General features: G+C 49.9%; 1 protein-coding gene across 1 annotated transcript; it reads right to left on the bottom strand.

Annotated features, from left to right (window-relative positions):
- Positions 1 to 174: 174 nt before the first annotated feature.
- CSF1R (colony stimulating factor 1 receptor) lies at positions 175 to 19165 on the bottom strand. Its single transcript, XM_064672059.1, has 21 exons — positions 18965 to 19165; positions 14061 to 14306; positions 12974 to 13258; positions 12412 to 12548; positions 11568 to 11727; positions 10510 to 10699; positions 9377 to 9492; positions 9004 to 9124; positions 8192 to 8382; positions 7482 to 7594; positions 5929 to 6055; positions 5342 to 5446; positions 4907 to 5017; positions 4545 to 4707; positions 3894 to 3994; positions 3631 to 3749; positions 2828 to 2950; positions 2595 to 2706; positions 2188 to 2287; positions 1960 to 2065; positions 175 to 1485 (listed from the first exon to the last, which is right to left on the bottom strand). Exons 1-21 carry the CDS (start codon positions 19011 to 19013, stop codon positions 1354 to 1356), a joined length of 2907 nt encoding a protein of 968 aa, XP_064528129.1. The 5' UTR covers positions 19014 to 19165; the 3' UTR covers positions 175 to 1353.
- Positions 19166 to 19758: the final 593 nt, after the last annotated feature.

The raw sequence follows: 19758 nt of genomic DNA, 5'->3' as shown, positions 1-19758 counted from the left end.
GAGGGTGAGTGGGTAGGTCAGTGCATCACCCATGCCCTGAGCCATTCCCCTCTGGGAAGAGTCCTTAGAGCCCTGGAAGGGACTCATTTTGTTAAGTATTTTATTTTTTTATAATGCTGACAGATAGAGTTACATTAGCTTTTCGTTTAGTAAGGAGGAATGAATCACTTGGTGTTAGCATAAAATCAGGTTTAATATAATCAGAAATGGTCCACAGTATAATTGCTCACAGTGTGACAAAGGCCACCTGCAATGCAGTTGTTGTAGTTTGCCTGAGCCCTGTCAGTGCTTGTACCTGGAATACGGATCCTTTACCCACCGAGCAGGTGAAGCTGAGAAGGTTCTTTAGCTACTTCTGGTAGCTACACCAGACTGGGTGGATGGGGCCGTAGTAACCCTGAGCAAGAGCTAGCCGAGAAGTAAGTTGAAGGGCATTAGGCCCTAGCTTATGAAGAAAAATCACCTCAGCTGTTCTATTAAAAATACATTTAGGAAATTACATACAAGAGTGTGTCTGTAATCATAACAAAGGCAGTGATTGCTACATGTTCAGTAACTCAGAAGTTCTGTAGGATATGTGTTATGTTGATAATTTTCAGACCTGTTTCAGCTGCCATTCTTTCCTGGATTGGGATTGTGTTCAGTGCTCACATGAAAGAGCACTGGTTTCTTGCTGTATTTTACCTGAGAAAGAGCTGCCCCTCTCTCCTGTTACTGGGGCACAAGTTCACATAACCCTGGAATTGGCTCCATGGTTCACTTCACCCAAACACTCCCTGCAGAAGCATCAGCTGCAGAGAGGTCAATTTCATGAGGAAGTGTGGGGGTTAATGCATATTTAATGCTATGTAAAAGCTTCACCTATATCTAAACACTCACTCTGCACCATCCAGGGTCAGACTGACAAAGGGAAGAGAGCAGGACCACCAAGAAAGAGGGTTTGTGGAGCAGTTCCAGTGTCAGGACTTACTTCAAGATGTGCTTATAAAACACAAGGGGTCAGTGATTTACTTGGCTGCAACTGGTATTTAAAAAAAACCTACAAAACCCAAACTCCCACAGCCTCCTCTGGGGAGGGGTGAGGCATGTGATGGGGACCTCTGTGTACCTTGTAGAGCCTGTTACCATCCTACCTATGCTATGGGTAGGGTAAGATAAGACCTTAGGGACCCCATGGTGAGTTGTGGTTTTTAGTCACTTCTTCACTCTCCTTTTGGTGAGGGAGTCGGTAACACTCACACTTTAGAAAGCACAGAGAGGGCCAAAGCAGAAGGCATCTGGGTCCTAGGGCAGAGCAGAACCATGAGCTCTGCAGAGCCAGGACAAGGATCAACCCCAGGGTCATGGTCCCAGCTAACAGAACTGGTAGTTGTTGCTCTTGAGGAGGGGCTGCCCACTCTCCTCTTGCTCGCAGGACTCCTCGCAGCAGCCAGAGGTATCGCAGCCACTGTCTTCCTCAGCAGTGGAGGGGAGGTTGGTGTAGTCCTTGAAAGAAAAGGAAAAAACACATCACCCCAAGTTACTCTGGCCCCTTTGATGGTGTTTCCATGCGGGTGACCAGCTGGGGATGCTCACTCCACACTGCCCCTCTCTGCGGTGCCCACAGGGCATGACCAGCTGGCAGGGCAGGCGTGTGCCTGTGCTTTTATGGACAGCCAGTCCCGAGGGAGTGCACAGCAAAGCCAGGGGAGTGGGGCAGGGTGCTGTGCTGGCAGTGTATCACTGCCCTGGTGAGGTTTCTGCCAAGCAGCTGCATTTCTTTGTCTAGCTCTCTTTGATCATGGTGGGGAGTGACTTTACCCTTAGCAAGGGGAAATCTGGATGATTCTTTGCACTTCCCACCAGCACTACACTGCTCCCATCAGCTAACAGTAAGAGACATCACAAAAGTTGTCCAGGAGCTGTGTTCATGTAGAGGGAAGGCACATCTCCCCCCTTCTCTTCTCCAAAGGTCCTCACCTGCTCCTTATGCTCCTCCAGTTCTTTCTGGATGAAGCAACTGATCTGGTCGAAGGTCGGTCTCCGTGTGGGCTCCAGGCTCCAGCAGGCCTGCATGATGCTGTACCTGCAGGGCCAGACAGGGATAGAGCAGGTTCATGGTGCTGCTGGAGGGCCTGATCCCCAGGCTCTTCCCTGCAGCCCTCTCTGTGTCAGGGCCCAGTAGTGAGCAGGCCCTTGTCCACTCACATTTCCAAGGGAGCGAAGTCAGGCCTGGCCATCTGGTATCCCTGCTTCACCATGCTGTAGAACTTGCTGTTCACCACCATGCCAGGATATGGGCTTTTCCCTGTGGCAGTAACACAAGCAGAGGTGGCTCTCAGACAGAGGCTTTAACACTCCAGGCTTGAGGGGTGGGAAGAGGAAGCCTGGAGCATCACTTGAGCAGGTGCTACTCGGTTATAAGTTAGAGCAGATGATCCAGAATCCATTGTTTTTAATGGTCCCTCTGGAAGCATAACACAGTGTTTTATAGCCCTGATAAACCTAGATTTTTGTCAACCTTCCTCCTTTTTTGGAAATTTTTTTGCAGAGACATTAGGGCAGTAGTGAGCCGTGGAAAACAAAATAGGTTTGCAAGCTTGCTTCTTTCTTACCAAGGGAGAAGATCTCCCAGAGCAGGATGCCGTAAGACCACACATCGCTCTGCACTGTGTAAATGCAGTCAAAGATGCTCTCTGGGGCCATCCATTTCACGGGCAGGCGGGCCTGGAAGAGCAGAGAGTCCTGCAGGCTAGGACAAGCTGGCGGCTTATGCTATACCCTGTCTTTCATGTTCCAGCCCCACCCTGCCATTGTACCTTCTCTTGTGCCCATTTTAATCACTTACATTGCCTTTTACAACGTAATTCGAGTCATTCATGATGTCCCGGGCCAGGCCGAAGTCGCAGATCTTGGCTACCCGTCCATCTGATATGAGCACGTTCCTGGCTGCTAAGTCACGGTGGATGCACTGGGGAGAAAAAACCACAACTGAGACCCAGGCAGCAGCCACCAGCAGTCCCAAATAACTCCCTGCAGTCCAGGCCTGTCACCAAAACTTGTAGGAGCAAGGAGACCACTTGGCAGTACTGCTTGAAAAGCCCCTGTCAGAGGCACCGTGTCACGTACAGAATATATGGGCTCTCTTGCAAGCACTTCATTTGCAATGTTAAGACACTGACATTTCATGCCATGTCCTTTAATCACTCATGGGGCTGTTGAGGAGGCTCAGAACCAGGGGCTGTTGACACTGTGTCCTCATCTCTGAAACAGTCACACAGTGACTCTGAGCCAGCTCTGGCAGACAGCTCAACGGCCACTTTCAGTTCCTTGTCCCTGGGGCAGCAGGGACGCTGCCAAAGCAAGAAAGCTTCACAACAAAATTCCTGACTTCATGTAAAAGCAGGGGAGAAAATGTTGAGATTAGCATGATGCACAGCCCTGGGTTCCCCCTATAACACTGCCCTTCTGTGATGGCTGGGGGAGACAAAGGCTCTGGAGGGAACACCAGTCACCATGGCCCAGGCTGTTTGAACCCAACAAACAGAGCAGAGAGGCCCATTTCCAGCAGCAACTTGCTTGAGCTTGGTCACCCCATCCAAAGACATCCCAAGCTTTCTGCAGACAGGGTGTTGTCCTCTTGGCACTCACGTTCTTTGATGCAAGGAATGCCATGCCCTGGGCCACCTGGCTGGAGAACTGTAGCAGGTCAGAGAGATTGAGGGGACGGAGATCCTCCCTGGCTTCATCTTCCTCCTCCAAGCTTCTCCCTGAAATTCAAAGCAGAGATTTAGACTTGCTGCAAACCTGGCAAGCAACACAAGCTGTGGTGTGTTGTGGTTCCCAGAGCTAAACCAAACAGGATGGCCAAAAGAAAGGAACCATGAAATCTCAGGAATGAGGCTTTGACTCACCCCTGACTTGCGCAGAATCTGATGCTACTGAAGATGATGACGACGACACAGGCCTCATTTCAACATATGTTTCCAAACCCTGGCTGGAAAAGCCACTGTCGCTGAATGAGAAACAACAGAGATGGGGGCAGGCTGTTAGCACCCTCCAGCAGTGCCTTCTGCCTGCTCCACATCCACTGAGAGGAAAAACCACATCCCTGATTGCAGGAGGTGACTTAGCCAGAGGATTAAAGGCAAAGGGAAAGGTTTGGAGCTGATTCAGAAAGGGGAGAAAAACCTGGCCCTGGTGCCCTGTGTTATGGGGCTCCAAGTACTGCTCCTCATTTTTAAGCTCTTGGCTGATGGGGAGCATCATCCTACGAAAACCATGTGCCCAACAGTGCAGGAAGCCCAAAAGTTTTGGTTCTAGATTGTGAGAGGACAGACTGGACAAAAACCTGGATTTATTGTGGGATGTTCAATGACTGCTGTCAAAATCTTTGAAAAATTCAGAACTATAACCAGGTCTAAACACATGCCACCCCAGTGACTTTTACATCCTGGTATCCTGCCAGTCCCCAGATCTTGATCTGTCCCCAGCACAGTGCTCTGCACACTTCTACCCAGGCCCTGTGTTGCTCAGCCCTGTGGCCCCCCGAGCTCTGCTCTTACCTGCGGATGTATTTTTTCTCTAGGTCAATGTTTTTGTAATCAGCAGCACTGTCTAAAGAGGTATCCAGGGCAGAATCCTGGATAATTATGGATTCAGCCTTCTTCCTCAGGAAATTCAGCAGATCTCCATAGCGACAGTACTCGGTGATGACAAGGATGGGGCCTGGGAGAGCAGCAGAAAGGGTTCATTAAGAAATGGTGTTACTGTGACCTATCCTGAGGATTTCTGTCCCTGGGTGGGCAGCAGAACCCAGAGAGCTCATCAGCTCGCTCTGTGGTGTGACAGGTGAGGACAGGTAAGAGCCTCAGAGGAGCAGGCCATGGTAGGGGGCCATGGGGGAAGCAGGGCTGTCAGATCCTACCTCCATAGGTACATGCTCCCAGCAGGTTAACAATGTTCTTGTGGTGTCCCAAGTGACTCATGATCTTCAGCTCAGACATGAGAGCCTCCTGCTCATCTGTGTCTGCTGATGCTGCAAGGGGAGAGAAGGTCTTTGTGAAGGAGTGAGGGAGGGACAAGCAAGACATGAAGGGGGAGGATGGAAGAACGTGTAGACAGATATTTGGGAAAAAAGGAGGAGACACACTCAGAGAGGAAACGTTGTCTTCTGTTCCTCTGGCCTCCCATGTCCACAAAAATGATAGTAATGTGATTCCAGCACCTGGTACTTGTCACAGAAACATCTTTAAAAAGTAGATGTTGCAGACTGGGGGCAGCAACACATGGTGAACACACAATACATCCTGTCCAAAGGGGCTTGGGGGATTTCAACCTTCACAAATTGCTCTGTGCTTACACTTTAGCATCTTCACAGCCACTTTGAGGACCGAATCTTCTTTGCCCAGCCCAATAGCAGTGGCTTCTACCACTTTTCCAAAGGCTCCTGCTCCAAGAGTTTTTCCTGTAGAGAGGAAAAAAGGTACCTGTAAGACGCTTTATAGAAAAAGATTGAGCAGTTGTTCTGCACACAGCCTTGAGGAGGATGCCTGGTGGGTGGGGATTCCTGCTGGGCCCAGAAAAGATGACACATCCCTTAGTCAGGAGCTGGCTAACATCCATGGGGAACTCTGCTGTGAACAAAAATGGTGGGAAAAAGGCCATTTCCAAACATGCCTCACCAGCTCTATGCCTTGGGAATGACCCCATATGCAAAAGAAGGGATAGGACCCTGACAACCTTCCTTGGAGCAATGGAAGATGGAAGGAGGTTGGACCCTACCATTTGCCACCCTGTGGGGAAGAGGGCAGCCAGGCCTGGTTAAGGATGTTGCTCTAATGCCTGCATGCAGCTCTGGGTATTGCCCAGAGCTTTGGCTCTGACCCTTGGAGCATTTCAGCTCTGCGATGAGCTTCACACCCCCAAGCAGCACAGAAGGTTTCTTACCAAACTGGAGGTTATTCCTGGGAAACTCCCATTTTTCATTGTATGGCAGCTGAGTGGGATCAATAAATATGTAGTTATTCCCTTCACAGGCCTCAATGATCTTCCACCGCACCTGGTACTTGGGTTTCTGAAAGGAAGAGGCTCCAGTTACTCAGTGTTCCTCGAGTTCTGAGGGTTCCCCAGCCCCAGCACCCCCTCTAGCTCTCACTCTGCAGGCACAGAGGGAAGGTACAGATTTCAGCCCAGCAAATAGCTCTTGTTTTGAACCTGGACTGAATGAGAGAGCCTTCGTCTGGACAGGCTGGTCCCTTTGCTGTTACAAAGTTCCCCCAGGTCATCACTCACAACTGGGGGAGGTTCTCTTGCCTCTTTCACTGAAAGCATTCCATTTGGAATGGCAGAGCTGGGACAGCCAGCACATCCCACCAGAGCAGTGGCTGCCAGTGCCCAGCTGGTGCTGGGGGGAGATGTCCCCACTGTGTCTCCTTCCTTGGTACCCTGGTTGCTGAGCACAGCAGAACGGTGGAGCTGGCCCAGCCAGACTTCCCTTCCAGGGGAAAAAAAAAAAAGAAATGGAGAAAGAGAAGTAAAAATTTCTTCTCTTTTCTAAGAATCTCGTGGCAGAAGTAAGCAGGCAAGGCAGTGCTGGAGCAGAGAAGCTTCTTGAGCCCATGGCTGAGATAGGTAACCATGTTATTTATAACCATGTCCTGCTTCTCTTGGGCTTGCAAGCCCTTCCTAAAAGCTATTTTTTTCAAATATGTGCTTATACACTGATTAACTGTTCTCCCTCTGTCTCTGGACCACTGGCCAAAGGCAGCTCTCCCTGCAAAGCTGTAGATGCTTGTCTGAGAGAGGGATCTGATGGATTGTCTGACAACCAGCACCAGAACTTTGCTGCAAAATTTGCAGCCTTGTTAGGCTGTCAAAGGAAGGGTGCCAAAAGGGAGAGCTGAAAACCAGGTGACTTTCACCCACTGATGAAGCAGAGGTGGCTACTGATTGGTTCAGTTTAGGGAAACAACAGAGAAGGAATCCAAATTCTGAAAATGAGTCTTGCAGAGAAAATGGGCCAAGTTCTTATATAAAAATAGTGACCAAGTCTTCCTGGAGACAAACTCCTCCTAACATCATCCTGTTTCCCCATAAAGACAGTTTTTATAAAGCAGTGAGGAGAATAAAAAGTGAATGCAAACTGCAAACCACTTTTTTTACTTCCTTAATTCACTCCATGGATTTATGGAGACCAAAGCAAAACCAGCTGCAACTGACAGCACAGAGTGAGCACCTTTGTCTGACACCAAACAATAACCACACTGACCTCTGGGTTACAGGACTGAGGGACCAGGGCAGGAGAGGTGTTAACACACTGGGTTTGGTGCACGAGCTTTGCCCTGCAGCAGGAAACTCCTGGGGGAAGCTGGGAGGCAGTGGAGGTGTGGGAGGTAGCTTGCCTGGTACCTCCAAGCTGAATGATTCCTGCCAGTGCAGGCTGTGTGGCCTCTGAGGCTGGACAGCCCTTGCAGCCCTTGCTATGCAACAGGGAATCTGACCTGGTTGTACTTGTAGAGGAGGAAGAGGAGTAGGAGGAGCAGCAGCACCAGTGCGCCTATGCAGGTGGAGAGAATGGGGCTGAAGAGCTTGTTTGGAGGGGCCATGATGCTTCCTGGAAGAGGAAGAAAAGAAGAATGAGTAAAACAGTCCCATTTCAATCCCATCTCTGGGAACATTTTGCCCAGCTAATCACTTCAGCTTCCCCTGTATGCAACACACCCCAGCACTGGCCTCAGAGACACCCTTTTGGGAGCTACCGGGAACTGAGGGAAGTTTTTGATGCCAAATTCAAGGCCGCAATTGTTCCCCCAATGCACCCCAATTTCCACACAAACAGCAACAGGTGCAGTTCAGACTGTCTAGGGGCCAAGATTTGTGCAACAAGAACAGTCCCATCAAAAGATGCAACCCCAACACTGGTGGGCTGAGCAACTGCTGGCTGCACCGTGCCCTGGAGCCGAGCCCTGCAGTAATAAGATGTTCATGGCGTGGCTGAGCCTTTGGTCCCAGGCCACAGCCCAGCCAGAAATTCCCACTTGGCTCCTAAGACTGGCAAACGCCAAAGCCTCCCACCACTTGTGAGGGTACAGGGCTTGTGGAATCTATTCCAGCTCTCTTGCAAGACAGTGGGGATATACGTATAGGATGACGGGCCCTCAAAGCCCCCAGATTCTCCCCCACTGTGCCAAGCTACCAGTTTGTATCTTACTGGTGATGGTGAGTGAGTGAAACATGTCAGAAGTGTTGCCTTCTCCGTTAATGGCCACACAGCAGAAGGTGAAATTGGCATCCAGCTCCTGGAAGGGGATGCTGCTCTCCACCTCCACCTCTTGGAAGGGCAGCATGCTCACCACCTGGGGTCTGGAGTCATTCCGTAGCAATCTATAGTCCTCGTTGTATCTGCAGAGACAGCGAGCAGGAGAGAATGAGTGCTCCCCTGCAGCACAGCAGCTCACAGACACTGCCTGTGTCAGACTAGAGAGGAGACACGGGCAATTAGGGTTGCCAGCTCTAAGATACATTGCTCTCTCCCCAGCTAAATTCCTCTCCCTGAACACCACAGCCCTGTACAGACAGAGCCTTAGCTGCGTTCTGCCAGCAGTCCTTTCAGTGGGGCTGGTACTGAGACACAACAGCTGTGTCCAGGCAGCTTCTCATGATGCTGTAGCTCAGTGAACCTGTGCTCTGCAGAGCCTCAGAGCTCTGGAGGTCCCAGAAAGATGACTGGACCAGTCAGGATGTAGCTCTACGGCAACATATGCCAGGGCACTTCTCTAAGGAATCCACATGTTCCTCAGAAAACCATGGGAAGAACATGAATCACTGGTGGCCAATCTCTTCAAGCTCAAGACATTCAGGAGTGGAATGTGCCCCCTCTACTCAGGCAGTCCCTGGGAACCTCTTCTTTTAGCAGAGCAACATCTCTACTGCTGTTACACATGTGGTGGTGCTCAGCAAATGCCAGCATGGCAAGGGCAAGTGCCCACCTTGGAGCTGCTCAGTCTCCTGGGCATTTCTTACCTGTCAGAGTGCACAGGGCACTGGTACCACTCAATACGTGGGGCAGGGTAGCCAAGGGCCAAGCACTGAAGGATGCTGGAGTCATTGGCTGGCACCTTGATTTTGCAGACCGATGGAGAAGCTGTTGGGGAAGTCACATAAGCAGTGAATGCTGTGACCAGAGGAAGAGCACATCCCCCATGCTCTGGTTCACTTTCCACGTGTGCAAAAATAAAACAGCAGCAACCCCTGTGCTACTCATTGTCAGGTTTGGGCTGGGGCTGTGTGTCCCATGGGTGCTGAGCTGGAAGCACCCTGGTACCTCGCTCAATTTGCTTCCAGCTGGGAAGCAGCCCCGGGGGCGAGCAGGGTGAAAGAATGGGCAAGCACTTACATTTCAGAGAGATACTGAAGGTAACTGACGCACTGGTCTCATTGTTGAGGGCATGAAATGTGTAGAGCCCTCCCTCTCCCTCCTGCAGGCGGTTCAGGAAGAGTGTGTTGTTGTACCTGCTCACCAAAAGAGAGCAAAAACAGTGAAGAATACACAGGCTTTGCTCAGTGAGATGCTGCTGCTTTCTGTGTTCTGGAGCAGTGAACGCTTCCAGCACTAACCCCAGCCCATGAGGGAGCCTGCTGTTTCCTTCTTCAGGGGAAGCAGGGAGGGACTGACCTTCCTTAGAGGAAATTTTTTTTGCCATCAAGTGCCCTTCAGCACTTCTGAAAGGCTACAGGTGGGTGAATGCTCAGAAATAATTTAACATCCAAATCATTGCTTTTGAAGGGTCAGGGGATGCCTGTCCTCCTGCCTTTGGCAGAATGAGTTATTCCATGAAGTCGTGCTCCCTTAGTGCCCGCTCCCCTCTGCTCTCAGCCCATTTCTCAGCCCCCCATGCGAGTGTTCACCCTAAAGCTATCACCCCTGCTAAGTGGCACACTTCCTCTTGTGGATTATTTTTGGTTTCTAAGAAAATGAAAGGGGAATTGCCCAAACGCCCCAACAAATTGAATGATTTTCTCTCAGTCTCCTTTTGGTCTCAGTTGGCTGTAGGCTTTGGAAGAGCAGACCTGTGCCCTCCGTTAGATCACATCCACATAATGATGCTTCTGGCTTCTCTAGACATGGGCCTACAGTGTCACTCAGTACACACTCTCCAGACCCCAGAGCATGAGACAGGTCCAAGGAGTAGTGAGGGAATTAAAGTTTTCTCTACTGATCATCCACCTCTGCAATTTCTTCCTGCAAGGAGAGTGCAGACTTGAACAACCGGATCACAAATGTGATACTGAATTCCACAAGGTTTTCTAAAGAGAAGGCTGCCAAGTTAGAGAAGGGTGGTGTCCTCCTTGACCTGATCATACCTCCTCAGTGTGGTTTGCTAATGATACTGAAAAGAGAAGACAGAAATGTAGAACAGTTCCCCTCTTCAAAACCTGATAGTTTTCTGTAGAATGGGGCCTGCCTGTCTCAAGGAAAGCACTGTTAGAAACATGCCATAGCCAGTGTAGAAGGCAAGGAGCACATACCAGTTGTTTCCAGAGATCATCTGGCCCTTGAATATGGTGCTCCCAGAGTTCTTCAAGGGGTTTGTGTGTTCCCAGCCCCAGTGGAGAAGTTTTGGGTAAGCTTTAATGTGGACCTGCAGATTCAGACTCTCTCCCAAAGCAACCTCCTGGCTGGTGGTGTCCCCTGGGGTCAGGAACACATAACCTCTCTCTGCAGGGTGGAGAAGAGCATGAACATCAGCAGGCACATCCAGAGACCTGGAACAAGCTTATACCAGCTTCATAAACAGATCTTTATTGGAAAGGGCAGCCTCAGCTAAGAGACTGCAGGAGGGAATGAGACACTACACAGGTTATGTTGCCAATGGAGTACTTTTAAACTGCTTCTTTGTCATGGCAGCCTAGTTTACACTGCCTGAGGAGAGCTAGAAAACCTTAGTGAACTCTCATGGGGAAAGAGGTTTTACATGCTGTGTCCTAAGAAGTGATGAGGCTAAAACAGTATCTCCTAATTGTTCATAAAAGACAGGCCCTTTTAGCTAAAATCCTGGCTTCCCACTTGGAAACTACTCATTCCAAGCCCTCTTTCTGAGCCATGGTATGCAGCAGCTTTGGATCAGCAAACCCCAGCCTGCAAACTGTGAGGATGAATTTTCCGTCTTGAGATACAAACAAGTGTATAACAGACCTGAATCCTCTTATGTGGATCTGTGATGGAAGTGACAAAGATCCATACTTTGCTCATATGGTTTGCCCTTCCTTCTAAGCTTTTCCTGGTCTTCAGCACAACCTTGCCTCATTCTCTGTTCATTGTTTTAAAGCTTTTTATAAACTCACAGGGACTGAAAAGAGCATTTCAATTTTTCATCCAGAACCCAAAACATGTCCTCCTGCTCCTCAAGATGTGAAAGGAGCACCATTTCCTTTCCTAGCAGTTCCATGCTTGTCACATGAGCCTTCAGGCACAAGTGAGAATTATGTTTCCAACAACAAAACTAGGAACAGGATGGAGGCAGAAGCAGCAAATACTCAAGGCTAGGTGTGATTCAGTGTCCCTGGTCTTTTGGGGAAACACTCACCTACCACCTGAAGCACTGCTGAGGCATTCCTGAATCCTACCGAATTGTTAGCTATACAGATGTATTTCCCAGCATCTTCCATGGTCACGGCTGGAACAGACAGGGTGTCGTTGATGAAGTAGTTACCATTTCCAAAGTCAAGGTTTTTACTCCTCAGAACCTGTCAGGCAGAGAGGGAACATCAGACATTGGAAGGGCAGAGGATGAACTGAACATTTAAGACAAGCATGCACACCCACTCTTGTTCTGGGCTACAGAGTACATCACCCAGAGCAAACTGTGTGGAGATCCAGAGGTATATTAAACCTAAGTATCCAGGGCAGATATTCCACAGCAGTTAGGCTATAGCTATTGTCAGCCCTCTGACTGCAACTTGGCCTTACACTCTGTGATCCAAACAGTCCTTGCGTGTTATTTCAACTCCTTAATAAAGACATCAGACACAATAAGGACTTCTGGCAAACCTTATCTAACCATCTAGCAGTTAAAAGTCAGCAGAGATTTTGAAATGCATTCCCTTTTTTCACCCGTGTCCTTCCTCTGGAGAGTTCTGTGTCCTGAACACGTTTGCTGGTTTATAAGCCCTGGCAAGGCTAGGTGGGGAAATGTTGCCTTAAAAGGTACTGTGGCTCCTGTCCAATGAACTCAGCTGAAACAACATATTCTCCTCCTCTCTTGCAGCAAGATCCTGACAATGTCATCCCGAGGAAAGGATATTCAGATTTCTACAGCTTGGGTAGTTCATGGCTTTGCTGCAGGTGACATGGATCTGGGCAGTTCTTACCACCCTATGTCCCCCAGTTTCCAGAAAAGCCCCACACCCCATTGAAGCTGCCCAGCTTACCCTCTTTGCTGCTGTCACCCATCTGATGTTATACTTGTAGGAAGGAGCAGTTACTCTGCAAGTGACCTGGAAAGGTTCGCCCACGATTCGCACATGGTCTGTAGGGTCCATCACCACCGACACAGGCTTCTTCAGTGCTACAGAAAGGCAAGCAGGGAAAGATTCAACATCAGCTGGTCCAGTGATTCCATGTACTTTGGACACTCCCCAGGACCTGGCTACCTTGGATGGTGAGGCACTGGCACAGGTTGCACAGAGAAATTGTGGATGTCCCACCCCTGGAAGTGTTCAAGGCCAGGTTGGATGGGGCCCTGAGCAACCTGATCTAGTGGGTGGCATCACTGCCCATGGCAGTGAGTTTGGGATGAGATGATTTTTAAGGTCTCAACTGAAGGAACCAATTTGCCAGAGGCTGATGGAATTTGGCCTCCATTAAACACTTTAAAAACTGCAGGTTCAGAAGGTCTTTCCTGCCACCAGTAAGGAGCTTTTCTTTAAGTATCTACTGTAGCCAGCTTAGCTATTGGTGGCCCTGAGGACAGCAACAACCCCAATCCTTTACCTTCTTCCATAACCAGTCTTATTCTTGGTGACTTCTTTATTTTTCCATTTATCTCTGCTTGGCATCGGTAATAACCCTTATGCTTGCTTTGTACATTGTATAGTCTTATTCCTCTCTCAGCACTGAAAGAGTAGTTGGTCCCAGGTGGGAGATGAGAGACATCATCCATTATCAGAGTCACATTGGATCCATACTCAGGGGCTGTGATGAGACAGGGGAGATCAACAGTGCCGCCTTCAGCTCCAAGGACCCGGAATTCCGGAGTGTACCACACATTATCAGGATCTGCAGGGGAGACAAGATAGGCTTGAGAAAGGGATCAGAAAATGCATTGAAGCTCAGAAACACATTCCAGACAAGGCAGGTCTCCAGCATTGCTTCCCAGTGGGAGTTTGATGCTGGGGCAGCCCTGCTCAACGCCTGCCTGACTCAGCCTCCAAACACTCACACGACAAGCCCAATTCCAGCTAAGCCATTTGAGGAGGTCACAGCAATCAGCTCACAAATGTACATAGACAGGAGAGGCTGAGAAGTATGCTTACCTCTAATTAAACTTTTCACCACGGTGTTAGTTTTATTTATCAGACCTCCAGCTTCCCTGCCCAGGACAGAACCTCTGGTACAAGGGAAGGGATGAAGTCAAGTGGTGGAGCCACCACAGCATAAAATTCTTCTGGGATAAAATAATATTTTCAGTTCGGGTCATGTTGTGAGGATGTGATCCATGTGACTCTCTCCCTTGTCTGAGGTGCTGGCTACATAGTTCTCTGATTTGCAGATCTCACAGCTCATTACAACACCAAACAGACTTTTATCCCTGTTTTTTCAGGAAGGGAAGCCACAGTAGATAGAGGGAGACATCCAGGACATTCCCAAATATGAATGAGATGCAGCTCAACCCAGTGCTTCAGCCATGGGCCCCATTTTGTGTGGACTTACATGGTTGTGGGTGAGCCACTGCCCCACCAGGAGCCTACACTGCTCCCCAAACACACACACAGCCAGAAGCTGTGGAAAGGACCTGTGTAATGGCTGTGCTCCCTGGAAGGAGGCTGTTCTGGATGTGGGAAGAGAGAAGCATGGTTACCTCTCACAAACAGGTGGACAGCTGCAATGCCCTTGTCACTGCTGTTGACATGAGCACAACTGTAGGTGCCAGTGTTCTTGTAAGTGGCCTTGGGAATACTGAGTGTGCTGATGGTGTGGTTACTGAATGCATTCCTTTGGTTAATCCATTCAACTTCAGACTCTCCTGAGCAGCGCAGGATGACTCGATCACCCGTGTTGACAACCAGAGCAGAGAGGTCAGGGCTGATCACTGGGGATGCTGAGCCTGAAAGGGAAAGAGAGAGTGAGGATGCAAAAATGATCCCTAAAGAGGAATTCACACTGCTGAGCACAGAGTATCTCAGCATGAGGAAAAGGCTAAGCTTGGCATTCAGACTGGCTTTTTGGCTCACATCACTCCACCCATTCTCTCTCCCACCTGACCAGTATGGCCTGATACTCCAAGGAATGAATTTCAGGGAAGAAACACCATCCCCCTGCCCTTCCCCCTTTCCTGCCATGTGAACATTTAGAGCTCTGGGACAGGAAAAATAATCATCTGGAGCTGATTAGGGCAGATGTTAGCTTGGAAATTGTTCTTGTTGGGTTTTGCCTCTTCTTGCAACAGTTTTCCTTTTGTGGTAGAGCTGGAGCTGCCCTATGAACTGGCTTAGCTCATAGCACCATTTGCTGGAGTTTAAGTCAAGTTTGGTGGATGGGGCTCTCTGTTGCAGTGGTGTTGTGATGAGCCAGAGCAGGTCTGCAGAGTGGGAGATCAGTGCATGTCCTTTGGGAAGACTGGCTTTTTGTCACCAAGTGCTGGATTTTGAAGGACGTCTCCTTACGTGTATCATAGAATCACACAAAGCATTCTCCCCACAGATATCATCAAAACATTATGAAGTGAGTCAGCATTATTATTCATATTGGGGAGAGGAAACTGAGGCACAGGAAAGCTAAGCAGCTGAGGAAAGCCCATGGCTGCAGTTGTTCATGGAGCACCTGCGGACACCAGCGTCACAACCAGCTGGATTTCTGATGCCAACTCCACTTTGAAGATGGTTTCTCTGCTGGCTGAATAAAGGGGAACCAGAGTCCTAATCCAGCCCTCAGTGTCAGAAGGAAATATTTTTCCTTGTTTTGCCATATCAGCGAGTTCTTTGAGTCACCACCTATATTTAGGGTGGGGGGAAGCGTGAAATGAATCAGTATTGTGGGGCCAGGGAAGAAGTGGTGCTGCCACCCCCACACCAGGCCTTCAGGGAGGACAGGAAACACATTGCAAATGGCTATCTGTGCTCAGGGGGCTCTGCACCCTCCTCCAGTCCCTATCCAGGGCTATTCTCCCACTTCTGCTTTCCTTCCCAGTTGCTAACCCGTCCTCACATCTTAAAGGGACATACACCCTGGTTCAAATTACACTAAGCATAAAGGTAGCTGTGGAATTTATCAACTCATTGCTCTTTGTAGAGGTCACTGCAGGCAATGATCCTCCTGCCATGGACACTGCCCCTATAACAGCCAGCAGAAGCACACCCCTATCCTCCTCCATCCCTGCTCACAGCTCATTTGGTGAGGAAGACCATGATAGCCAAGGTACAAAAGTGTGTCCTGTGTTACCAGCTGTGCTCAGGGCTGTAACACCCAGAGCTCACACGTCAGAGCCCCAAAAACATCATTTAAGCTGACTAGGGCTGATGCCTCCCTCCACGCAACAAAGGGTTGGAAATATAAGACTTAAGGCCCTGGAGAGCATTGCTGGTATGTGACAGTGACACAGCTGTCACGGGGAAACTCAGACAAGGTCTGGATCAAACTCACTGGCCCTCTGGGAAGAAGCAGAGGACAAGGATCTTCAGAGGATGGAATATTTGACATTTTATCTCCCTCCCCCTCCTTTTTTTTTTTTTTTATGTTTTTATCTACCTGTGGAAAGAGGAAAAGCCTCATTTATTCCCAGAGTGGAGGAAAACATATCCCAGAATCATTTGCAAAGCCACATTTTCCACATATCTGCGGCACAACATTCCTCCCCTTTTTGCTAAGCTGTGATTTCTACTGGGACTCGACATTTCTGTTGCTTTGATTCTCTGTCAGTGGATTCTTTTCCCTCACCTACTCTCCACTTTGGCTATCCCTCCGCATCCAGGCCTTCAGCACCATTTAATGGGGAGCCAAGCTCTTTGACTCACAGCTGCTTTCAAAGTAGTTCAGGGAAAGACTGTGTTGTAACTGATCCTTGGTTTGCCCACAGCAGGAAAACCCAAAACAAACAAGAGTCATATCACTCTGCATCCTTGTTGTCATCAACTTACACTTACTACTGAGATGCTGTGGTCAGAACAGGCTCTGGGTAGGTGCTCTCCTGAATACTGAGGATGAAACCTTCAGGCTGTCACTGGAGACTCCCATCAAAAACACAACCACCAGCACAGGTGGAGTGAGGACAGACAAAGCAGAGACAGTAAATGCAGGACAAGGTGAGGTGAACGTCATCCAAGCACCCACTCCTTTGTGTGTGCTGGGGGATGAGTCAGACCAGCAGGACCTTTTCCAGAATGGGGAAGCAGGGCTGCTGGGGAGGCTCTCTCCCTGCTGACCAGTGTGCAATCTTGCACGAAGCCCAGGGATGTCTCTCTGCTGCTCTCCAGCAGCTTCCGCAGCACTGCCAGTAACTGCTGGCCAGAGGTTTTGCCACACTCGGGTTGTGTAACCCTGACCTCTCCTTACAGCCACAGGCTCTGTCCCTGCCTCTCCCATGTCAGCCAAAACATTGCTTCCCTCTGCTGAGGGTTTGGTGAGGAAGGAGAAGTGAAGGCTGGTAAGACAGAAATGCTCAAGATCTTTACCAAGGAATCCAGTCATCAGGATCTTGAGTTGGTCCTGAGGAATCACTGGCCTAAGGTCTGGCTCTGAGAGGGACCCATACGAGAGCTGAGCTCCCCCTGTCCCACTCTCAAAGATGGCAAGGAAAAGTTTGGTTTTTAAGGACCCCTTCGCCAGACTGACCTACAGTATTTGGGGGGCCAGGGGAGAAGGAAAGTGTGCTCATCACAGCTCTGCTTGGGTTTTCTACCTCAGAGGTTTAGATCATCAAAGAAAACAAAAAGAAACCAAAAACCCCGGGAAGACCTCTCGAGATGACCAATAACACAGATGTGAGATGATCAGGTGCAAAATCTTTTCTCTGCTTGATCTGAATCTGGGATTTCGGCCCCTTACACTCGCTCAGCAAGAGCCCAGATCACAATAGTCACACCACATCAGCCCTGGGTACTCTCAGAAGATGCATTTGCAATCCAAGAGGTAGGAGAAGGAAGTCAGGCTCTGACTCCAGCTTGAGGCTATTACTGTGGAGAACCTTGGAATGATGCAGCTTTGTGCTGCAGATGGCCAACAGTGCTGGTACTCACACAGATGTGTGTCCAACAGCCTGACATGGCAGACAGTTCCTGATGAAGATGTCACAGCTGGTGACCTGCATTTCCCACTGTCTCAAGAAACCTTTGGAGAGATCCTGAGAGCTTATTGTTATGATCTCTCACAAATGTGTATCAGACCTGTCTAGTTCCTATAACCTTAAAAAAACACTTCAGAAATTAAAAAATTAAAAACCCCGCAGCCTTCACAACTCAGTTCCCAGCACAGCAGACCTGGAAAAAGCCTGCTCAGCATGTTGAAGACAGGACTTGAACTGCAACAACGTGCAGTGCAACAGCGAGAGGGATGCAAATTTCCTGGGCTGAAAAGATGGGCACTGCAGTGGCTCAAGAGGGATACACTGCCTCCCTGCTACATGCTGAATTCTTTCCCTCCAGGTTGCCCATTCCAGGGAGGACCTCACACCACAGTCTCCTCGTCTCCCCAAGCAAGCTCAAAAGGAAAATGAAGGACAGTGGACCTGAGAGGCTGCCAGCACTTCAAAATGCAAGATTAGTAATACTGGTTTCCATCTGATTGGTCGTAAACCTCAAAACAGGCTTAAGTGACTTTTGAGGTTGATGGGTTATTACCTCTTGGCCACCTCCACAGCCCCAAAAAACAGATGTGTTCACCTTTCCCTTCTCGGCTGCCTGACTTTCTGTTTCCATCACATCCTGGCCCTGCACCCCTGTTGTGCATGCCAGCACCACCAGAAATCAGCAATCCTCAGACATTCCAGCTGGGCATGAGGTGCTTTGGGTGGTGCCAATGCAGCTGATTTTTCTGACTCTTTCACCTGCAGACCAAGCACCTCCAGCTCTTGCCCTGTTTAAGCAAAGGGTTATTTCAGAGGCAGCTTCCCTCGGGCCACACTTTCTGCTGAACCGTTCCTTCATCCTATACCCTTTCCAGACCCAAAGAGAGAGAAGTTTCCCTTTCCCATCTCCCCACTGCCAAGGCTCTTCCTATGCTACGTGCACCTTTTCATCCTCCTTGGCCTTACTCTGGCAATGCTGCAGGCAGCCAAGGGCAAGCCCTCAGCACAGCTGGGCTCCAGAGGCAACACAGACCAGCAACACACCCTCTTTCCACCACTGCCTTCCCTCTGTAATTGCAGCCAGCCCTGGATGGCCTTCAGAAAGCTGCTACAGCCAAGTCTGCACTAAGTACCACACTCTGTGCCACAGAGCAGACACGTTCTCCCTACCTGTGCTGAGGCTCCTTGAACCTGCCCACAGCAGTGGCTGCTTCATGCAGCAGCCTCCGGAAACAGGGACTGTCCCAGCCCACAGCAGCCTCCTGGGAGACACCACTGGGAGCCCAACTTCACCCCCCACCTCCAGGAGCTGGAAACCTGTTACTCCAGCCTCAGCACTGCTCCATCCCCACCAAGGTTGTCACAACTCACCTGAGGAGGGATGGAGCACTCGCACCAGACACCCGGGAAATCCTCACCACACCCCAAAACACCCCTGGAGTGACATGGAGGCACTGGGGGGCTTTGTGAGTCAGGGTACCTACCATGCCAGAAGCCAGCTGTGCTGAGCAGCAGGAGGAGAGCAGGACACATGTCCCCAGGGACCGTGGTGTCCCCAGCGTGGAGGGGGGACGCAGCTGAAGGATCCTCTCGAGCAGCGGGTGCCTCTCCTTGCGGGCACCGTCCCCAGCACTCCCTTGGCAGGAGCTTCTCCTTTCTGAGTTGACCACAAGTTAACAAATTCCCTATTTTGTTTGTTTTTGAAACAGGAGGGGGAAAAAAAAAAAAGCAGGCAATGCTTTGATACGTCACCGGTGTCACACCCCCGTGGCAGAGGTGGGGCCATGCATGCACCCCACTGCAGGGACCCCCTGCTGTTTGGGGTCACCTCCAGCCTCAGGAAAGGGTCCAACCCCACTCCAGTCCCCAGGGCTGGCAGGGACCACTGCACTATGCTGAGGTTCGGGACAATCCCAGTGTGCTCTGGCTACTGCCACCCCAAAACACAGGGACTCCCTACACCCTTTCCACTTGCATGGGGACACAAAGCGCCTGACTGGGACCTGCCTTGAGGGCAGTGGACTCCATTTTACCTCAACAGGACACATTTTACCTCAGGCCCAGTGGCTCTTGCTGGCTTTGGGACCTGAGGACCCCCACGGAACATGGCAGACTTCCTCACAACAGGCACACAAATGCAATTCAGCCTAGAGCAGCTCCCAGGTGGGAAAAGCCCTGTGAAGAAGCCAAATTATTTTGTGTTGACCAACAGTGTGATTCCCAGCGCAGACAGGGGTCCTGTGGCCACACAGGATCATCCCCAATGCCCATGGTAACT

The sequence above is a fragment of the Pseudopipra pipra genome, chromosome 15 (genome assembly GCF_036250125.1).
Source record: "Pseudopipra pipra isolate bDixPip1 chromosome 15, bDixPip1.hap1, whole genome shotgun sequence".
NCBI classification, from domain to species: Eukaryota; Metazoa; Chordata; class Aves; order Passeriformes; family Pipridae; genus Pseudopipra; species Pseudopipra pipra.
This window is presented reverse-complemented; position numbering and strand designations above follow the sequence as displayed.

Excerpts from the sequence above, each read along its gene's own strand:
- CSF1R (XM_064672059.1), bottom strand. The coding sequence starts at position 19,013 with ATGTGTCCTGCTCTCCTCCTGCTGCTCAGCACAGCTGGCTTCTGGCAT. Across the intron at positions 6,056-7,481 it reads TCCTCTACAAGTACAACCAG|AAACCCAAGTACCAGGTGCG; the intron begins GTCAGATTCCCT and ends TCTTCCTTTCAG. Across the intron at positions 2,288-2,594 it reads CTGGGAGATCTTCTCCCTTG|GGAAAAGCCCATATCCTGGC; the intron begins GTAAGAAAGAAG and ends TTACTGCCACAG.